The sequence below is a fragment of the Pundamilia nyererei genome, unplaced genomic scaffold, assembly GCF_000239375.1.
Source record: "Pundamilia nyererei isolate P.nyererei 1_Seehausen unplaced genomic scaffold, PunNye1.0 scaffold00089, whole genome shotgun sequence".
Taxonomy (NCBI): Eukaryota; Metazoa; Chordata; class Actinopteri; order Cichliformes; family Cichlidae; genus Pundamilia; species Pundamilia nyererei.
In genome coordinates, this window is record NW_005187490.1 from 1,147,043 (window position 1) to 1,154,925 (window position 7,883).

At 39.5% G+C, this 7,883-nt stretch overlaps 1 protein-coding gene across 2 annotated transcripts in view; it reads right to left on the reverse strand.

Annotated features, from left to right (window-relative positions):
- The window catches only part of kiaa1549la (KIAA1549-like a), a 116,956-nt gene that overhangs the window by 24,630 nt on the left and 84,443 nt on the right, over positions 1–7,883 (reverse strand). For both annotated transcript variants that reach the window (XM_013912428.1, XM_013912427.1), the window contains exon 14: positions 4,920–5,065. In XM_013912428.1, the coding sequence (XP_013767882.1) occupies positions 4,920–5,065 (146 nt within the window). The remainder of the gene's footprint in view (positions 1–4,919; positions 5,066–7,883) is intronic.

A 7,883-nucleotide genomic window follows, 5' to 3' on the forward strand; every position in this document is an offset into this window, starting at 1 on the left:
TATATTATTTTATTTTACAATAACTTATCTTGCCTAAGTTTCACTATGAAGAAAAAGTAGCAACTGAATCATATTTATTTTCATACAACACTGACTGGTTTGGTCTACATAAATGGGAACATTACAAACATTACAAATATAACGTTTGTAGGCTTTGCTTTTTAATTTTTTCCTTATTAGGAAAAATTTCTACTTTCCTGTTGTGTCTGTTCCTTCATTTAATTTAGCGGCAGCATGATGGCTGTGTTGTTGTTTTGCTTCCTCACAGCTACACATTTCAGATCAACAAAGAAGGGTCCTTCTTCTCTTCTTCTTTTGTGGTTAAATACATTTTAAAACATGTGGCTTCATTGACTGAATGTAGAAACTACATGTTGCATAATTTGAATAAACTACATTTTAGAGCCCCCGTTACTCAGTGTGTCTTCTGGTAAACAGTATGAGTCAGTCAACAATCTGCTGGTACTTTTGCTGTTTACTCCTTTATGTTTGCAGCAATATTGGTTACTATTATGGAGATGATTTAACAGATGAACAATAAAGTTAGTATATCCATAGACTACATATAAAACCACCATCATGTTATCCATTAGTTTTGGGATTTGAACCCTGAACATCTGAGGAACATTAAAACGTTCATTTAGCTATACTAAGGTCAGTGTTAGATGTAGTCTGTTTCTCTTGAACAGTTGCTCTAAAATCATTCTAAAATGTAAAAAACTACAACACTGTTTTTAGTCTCTTGTTGTGGAAGTTTAGCGTGCGAAATAAAAGAAGTCCCACTGTCTTTTGAGTGGTTTACTCTTGTAAGAAGGAATTTAGTCAGCACAAGGCACTGATGGCACTGCCCTGAAGGATTCACCGGAACAATGGAACCAGGCCGTACTTATATGGAAAGCTGTATCTTCATATATAAGAAACTAATCTTCTACATGTCTCACATCTGACAGATTCATTTTGGCTCACACTTCTTTACAACATTGCTTCAGTTTATTGAAGTTTGCATGTATTTGTTCATCACAGCTCTCTTGACTGAAACACTGGAACACCTCAATTGTTTTCTTTTTTGGCCATTCTGTTGCAGATTTGCTGCTGCACTTGGGGTCATTGTTTTGTTACGCGACGCAATCTGGACTAAGCATTATCTTGAGTATACAGAGGAGTTCACAGTCGACTCAACTACAGTTCAACAGGCCCAAATCATCACCCCTCCACCACTGTGCTCAACAGTAGCTATGAGGCATTTGTGCTGGAATGCTGTTATGTTTCTCAAACTGTGGCACTGTGCACTTTGTATCCCATCTGTACAAAGGACATTGCTCCAGAAGTCTTGTGGTTTGTTCAAAATCAACTTTGCAATTCTAAGCTGTGTTGTTCTGTTGAGAAAGAAGATGCTTTTCCTGATAATGCTTCAAAACGAGCCACACTTGTTCAGTCTTTTTCTAGTTTTTTTGCAAGGAACTTTAACTTTTAACATGCTAACTGAGGTCTGTGGAGTCTGAGATGTAGTTCTTGAGTGTTTGCATTTTCATTTCACTTTCGCTGACTCTCGCAAGTAAAATTACGGGTGTAGTACAAAATTCTCTTTAGCCAATGCTTTGACACCTGTAAAACTTCCTGAAGATGTGTGACCCACTGCAGCAAGCAGGTGTTTTTATCATTTCTGTAGCATACCGGCATTATTCTCTCCCTTTTTTTCTGAAAACTCTATTCCTGTCCATCTCCAGCTCTCTGCAATCTCTAGTGAGAAAATGAAACAATTACTCATCTTCTTGTCTCTTCTGGGTAAGCATTCATTCGCTCGCATAAACACTATTAATCACTTAAATTGCTGTGAACATTAGTTTGCTGATGCAAAAGAGATCTGAAAATCACAGTGTCCCAGAATGCCACTGAACAGCAGCAACGTGGCAGTGTTACCAGTGATCAGAGCAATGTTTAGGCAATCAATTCTGAAACTGCAGAGCTGGAAAAAAAACTGGGCTGATAATCTGTTGAACAGTTCAAAGATGCAGTGCATTCACTGCCACTACTGATTACAGGTGATGTAGATCAAAAGGCACAGTCTATTATCTCATGTCTGACAAAATGTTTGTTTTTAATCCTGTGATGTCTGCTAATTTAACGCTAGTGAGGAATCTGTGCAGACAGCGAATAATGTTATTATGTTATTATCACATTCTGCAAACTATGTAATTTATATAATATTTTATAAATATGTTTTAGGTTTACAGGTTGCCAAATATTGCAAGGGCTGACAAAAGCATTCATGCTTGCATCTTTGGACCTCTAAATTAGCTTAGCAGGTTCAACCCACAGACTGTATATAAAAGATGGACTGACCACCAAGATGGCAACCATTAGTTATGAAATCTGTATGTGGCGGGGCGTGGTCTGCAATGCCGCTGCAGGAGCGATGGACGCACCTGCAAGGCATCTGCAATCATGCCTCATTGGCTTGAAAATCTGCACTGGGTCCTGAGGGTCGTGTTGTTGTTGTTGTTGTTGTTGATGACGTCGGGCTTTGAGCTGGAAAGTTGCAGCCGACTGAGTGTGTTTGCAGCAGCTTAGTAAAAAGATGCGGAAAAGCATGTTCATGGAAACATCATCAAGTCTGCCGTGCAATGTTTACACTGCATTTGGAAACTTCAACATTTGCCTTGCTTGTCCCATGTTGAAGTTTTTGGACCATAAGTGAAACTAGTTGGATGGACGGGTGAAGTCCTAAACCATACAAGGCTATTTAGCTTCATCAAGATGCATCCATTAGCAATATGCTACAGCACATATATATTTATTAATTAATAGTAAGTAGCAGACTAATAAAATAGATAATTCCATTAAAATGCTAAAAAGGGACTAAAGGGGCAAACACAGTTGAGAAGTCCATTGCAGTGGAGTGGTCCAAATTACCAGAAGTGAGCCTATCTATGGAAAACTACAACATTTTTTATTGTCACAACCTGCTAACATGCTTTTTTGAGCTTTATTAGGAGAACTGTCATTTACTTCAGCAGCGGAGATTGTCATATGGCTGTAAACAAGAACCTTCTTCTTTAAAATGACACAGTACCTGCCAGCTACTTTGTTGAATTAATGATGGAGAACATTTCAAAAGGCTCAAAGATGATGCAGTAGAAAACAAACATTGTCTTTTTTCATTTCACATGTTCTGTTTAAACTTGGCACCACCATTACTCATAACAGGAGTTCACTTGAAGTTGCGCCATCATGCTAGAACCAGCTATTGTAGCCTCAGGCAATGACGAGAAGACCACAGAAGGTGGTAAGCTCATTTTTTTATGAAGCCTCAGTTTTTGTCATTTCTAGATTTGACTTGAGTCCTAACTGACACTGACTCAAGAGTCTGGATAGATTTAGCCAAAGAGTGATTATAAAGAAAAATGTTAGTAGCTTCCTGGTCCGAAAAGGGGAAGGGGAAGTGAAATAGCTATTGGAGGACATCGTAGTGGCTGGATTCATTTTTCATAGATGTACCCAAATGTAAATGTGTGTGTATGACAGATTTAGCACAGCTCCCACAGATTAACATAGGCTTTGTGTATAGTTTTGCTCACATATACCATGCTTACTCCCAACACAAGCACACCTATGCTAATTTTGTTTTGTGTTGTTTTGCTTTTATATCAACTTTAAAGTTGCTTAATTTTTTTCTTGAATTCAATTCAGTTCAATTCAATTTTTCTTATGAAGCACCAAACCACAACAACAGTTGCCTCAAGCTGCTTAAAGTGAACTTAATAATGTGAAGTACGTGTTTGTCATCATCATGGACCAGTCTCCTCTTTTTATGACCTTTTTTAACAAATGCTTTTAAATTAATAATGCATTCTTCATAATTAGTCATCAACCGTCTGTCTAATTGATGTAGTAGTGTGAAAAATATCAGAATCGGCATAAAAAGGTAGAAAACAACATGGAAATAAAGATGTCCTTATAACCAAGAAGTGTCGATAAAACATCAATAAACTAAGCTACAGCATGTCATCGCAGATTTTAGACTACATCAGGTCCCTTCTTTAACAAAAAAAAAAAAGAAATGTGACTCTTGATTACAAGTAACCTTCTCATTTTAATAGTAATTCAATTATAACTTGGCATTTAAGTAGTCATACCCTTTGTGTGTGTGTGTGTGTTTTTAATATTGCACTCTGTGTGAGTGCAATATCTAAAAGCTCATTTAAAATGATGGAGAGGACAGGCATCAAGGATTAACAAGTAACTTTCCTACAGCATAGAACATATGCAGTGGGTTGTATGGATTTGAATAACACCTAAGGTGACACTACGCTGTCAGAACTGTTTCCTCCCACTTCCTTGTCTTTCTCTGTGGTTCTGCTCCAAAGTAAGTTGATGCAACGCTTAAGGAATATGTACTCGCTTTTATCTCCATGCAGCATTTGGAATGAGGTAAGCCGATTGAAAACAGCCTAAATAGCAACACGTGAATGCTTCATGTGTCTTCTAACTGATCTAATATCCCAGTTTGCATATGAGCGGACGCGTGACAATATCTGATGAGTACATGTGTCGTCCCTGATAGTTACATGATGCTGTAGCAGGCTGACTCATTGTAAGCATGAGTGTGTTTGCGCTTCATTAGCTCACAATAATTATCCTTGGGTAAAAACATCATAGCATGAGTGTGTGTGTGCAGGGGCGGGGGGTGGTCAGTTTTTTGGTGATCTGCACTTGTTTATTAGCAATGAAAGACTTTCTGATGGGCACAAACATAAGGAGAGGCAGATTTTTTTCCATCTATCCATCCATCTGTCTTTGTATGTGTCCTTCTCCTAATACCTTCCCTTCTTCCTCCTTCACTGGAATCATCTCATTCTTTGTCTACCTTCTTAACCCCCTCCCTCCCTCCTCATCTCTCTTTCCTTCCTCCTCCTCACCGTTGGCGCCCCTCTTGTGTAGCTCCTCTTTGCCGTTCTTGCTGCTGCTGCCAGTCGCAGTCCTCCGGGCCGAGGAGCTCTTGCTGGTGTTCAGCTTCCCGGAGCCGTTACTCGACACCGAGCCATCCTCATCACTTGGCAACCTCCTGTAGTAGCCATGGCAACAGAAAGGAGGCGAAGGGAGAGAGGAAAAGGGAGGGGCGAAGAGGGTTGTGAGTGTGTACACAAACAGGGCATCATCTCACAGTTATTACTGCCAACACACTATTTAAAAAAATGTTAATGGCTCATTACAAAAAAGAAAAAAACCCAAAAGTGCTTTACAAGCCAAAAACATGTGGTGTGGTGTTTGTATGTGAGTGTGCGCATTTTATGACAATCGTGTAGGTAAGTAAACCAGCAGATTTGGAAGTTTATATGCAATTTAATTTGTCCTGGAAATGCCAAAAAAAAGAGAAAAAAGGTAAAAGCTTGGCTGTAAGGACTGTATAGTCTACGGGAACTGAAGGTGAACAAACTTTGCAAAATCTAAGCTACTTTTCAAGTGGCATTGTTTAACTATAAGTGACATCATTAGTCACAAAGACAGAGATGTCTAAAACATTAAAATCTGCAGCAGCAACTTGATCTGAAAGGTGAAGATTAGCATTGTCACACATCGGGCTACCTGCCAATTGTCAACACCACTGACTCAACTTTTGTCTCATCTTGAGCTAATCACTTGTCATCACCAAATTATATAATTGTCAGTCATAAAAGTTTGAGTCCCCAACTTTTTCTTTGTGCTTCATATTGTCCCTCCTGACAGGGTCAAAGGGGACTGGAGCTACAGGATACTCCCTGGGCAGAACACCAGACTGTCACAGACAACCATTCACATCTACAGATAACTAAGAACTAATGAACCTAACATGCATGTCTTTGGAATGTGACACCAGGAGAAGACATGAATTCCACACAGAAAGGCTCCGGCCTGCTGGCGGATTCGAACCCACTGTGCTGCCCGGATAAGCCATTAAGTGAAAGGATGACTGATGGCATATGACATCACATCAGCAAATAAGATAACATTATAGATATACAAGCCTGATCATTTAGAGTCAAATTAATGTCATAGCATTTTTTTAAAATGATAAATGATTTATTTCTTATCTTATCTTGTGCACCTAAACTAATAACACTCCTGACTCCTGGCATTTTCATGCCAGCTTCCACACCTGATAATCAGCAGTTACAGTAGCTTGACCTATGTGATGTTAGCAGCTAACTAGACAAATTACATCACCTTTTACTGTTGTACTGTGTCATACGGTGTTTGTGCTTTTAGAGATGGTGATTAGACTTGTGCTGAATGCACCTTGTAAAAAAAAAAAAAACGTGAAATGAAGAAATGCAGGGCAAATGTGAAGGACAAGCAGAACAATGGCATGCTGATTTTTTGGGATAGCCTGGCTTCCGGCCAGGGACCTTGATGGAAAACAGCCCAGCATGCATATATTTCCCACTCAAAGAGTCATTTCCCTTTACTTCAGAGGAAATTATATTGATGACATTTATTTCCTGTTATAGCAGCAACCTCGAGGCTTTATCATAACCTTAAACCAAATAGTGATCTACATTATAGTGACTTGCTTTTGTCCCCAAAAGGTAACATCAAGTCAGTGTATTAAACACTTTTATGTCCTTTATGTCCAGTGTGTGTGTGTGAAAAAAACTCATGCATAAACATGTACGAATTCAAAAATAGCACTTAGTCAGTTCAATCTATATACCGAGCACACACATACGCACACACACGTGCAGGGTACACAAACACACATGCGCACAGCCTTGAGGCATGTAAGACACAGCAGCTACACAACGTGACAGGCCGGTCTACAGGTGGTGTGAGATGCACAAATCAGCCGGAGCCGACATTACAGAACCACAGGCGAGGCTAACACTGTGAACACAAACACACACACACACACACACACAATGCAGCCAGTGCTGTGTCCGGTGACTGGCCAAGTCAAAGTAAAAGTCATGTGGAATCAGGCAAAGAGCCGCTGGGATGGAAGGAGAAATACAGTGTGTGTTCCACATAAATCTGTGAAGGCCAGAGGGAGGAGCAGCTGAATCAATAATCACACTACTGGAGACTAGCGTTCATCTCCGTGCCGCTCTTTGTGCCTCACAAACTGCAGCTCTCTGGAGGCTGAAGTGAGCAGAATAAATGCTGCCCCTGTGAACCCATCCTACAGTGTTGCCCCATGGTTAGCATGCAGACTGCGTCTTCCTCCTTCCTCACACCAGAGCATGTTCAGCGGGTAAAATAATCACCGCCGTTGTTTCTCACATTGTTTCAATTTTTTATGGTTTAAACAAAGAACCATTTTGAAATGAAGCAGAAAATGATCACATCACTCTGCTCGTGTCAAGACAATGACGCAATCACACACAAAAAGCTGACTGCAATTTAGTCACTGTTGAAGACAAACGGTTATATTACAAAGCTGCTGGAGTAAAATATATATTCTTAAAACACAAACATGTGGCACCTGTTCCACTGCTCATTAACACAAATAACTATAATATACAGCAAACAATAATATTAAAGGAACTGTTGAATTCAAATACAAGACAAATACTATTATTTACTCTCAGACATCATACAGAGCCAAGAAAAAAAACAAAACCCTCTGACATGGCCTGTTTAGTATTTAACAAAAATTCTTAATTATTTAAAAAGATAGGCATCCATAGATGGTAGTCTATCTGTCAATCTGCTGTTTTGTGATGGGTGGGAACAACATCATCTACCCAAATCTACCCACTTGTGATACCACAACCAGTTAGGTCCGAGGGCAGCGTCAATGAATTTGAAATGCACGCACAAAATAAAAAGCCCAAACTGGAACGCAGTGCAAAGTGATTTCAATAACATGTATACTGCTTAGCAATGCAAAGTCATTTGAAAATGAC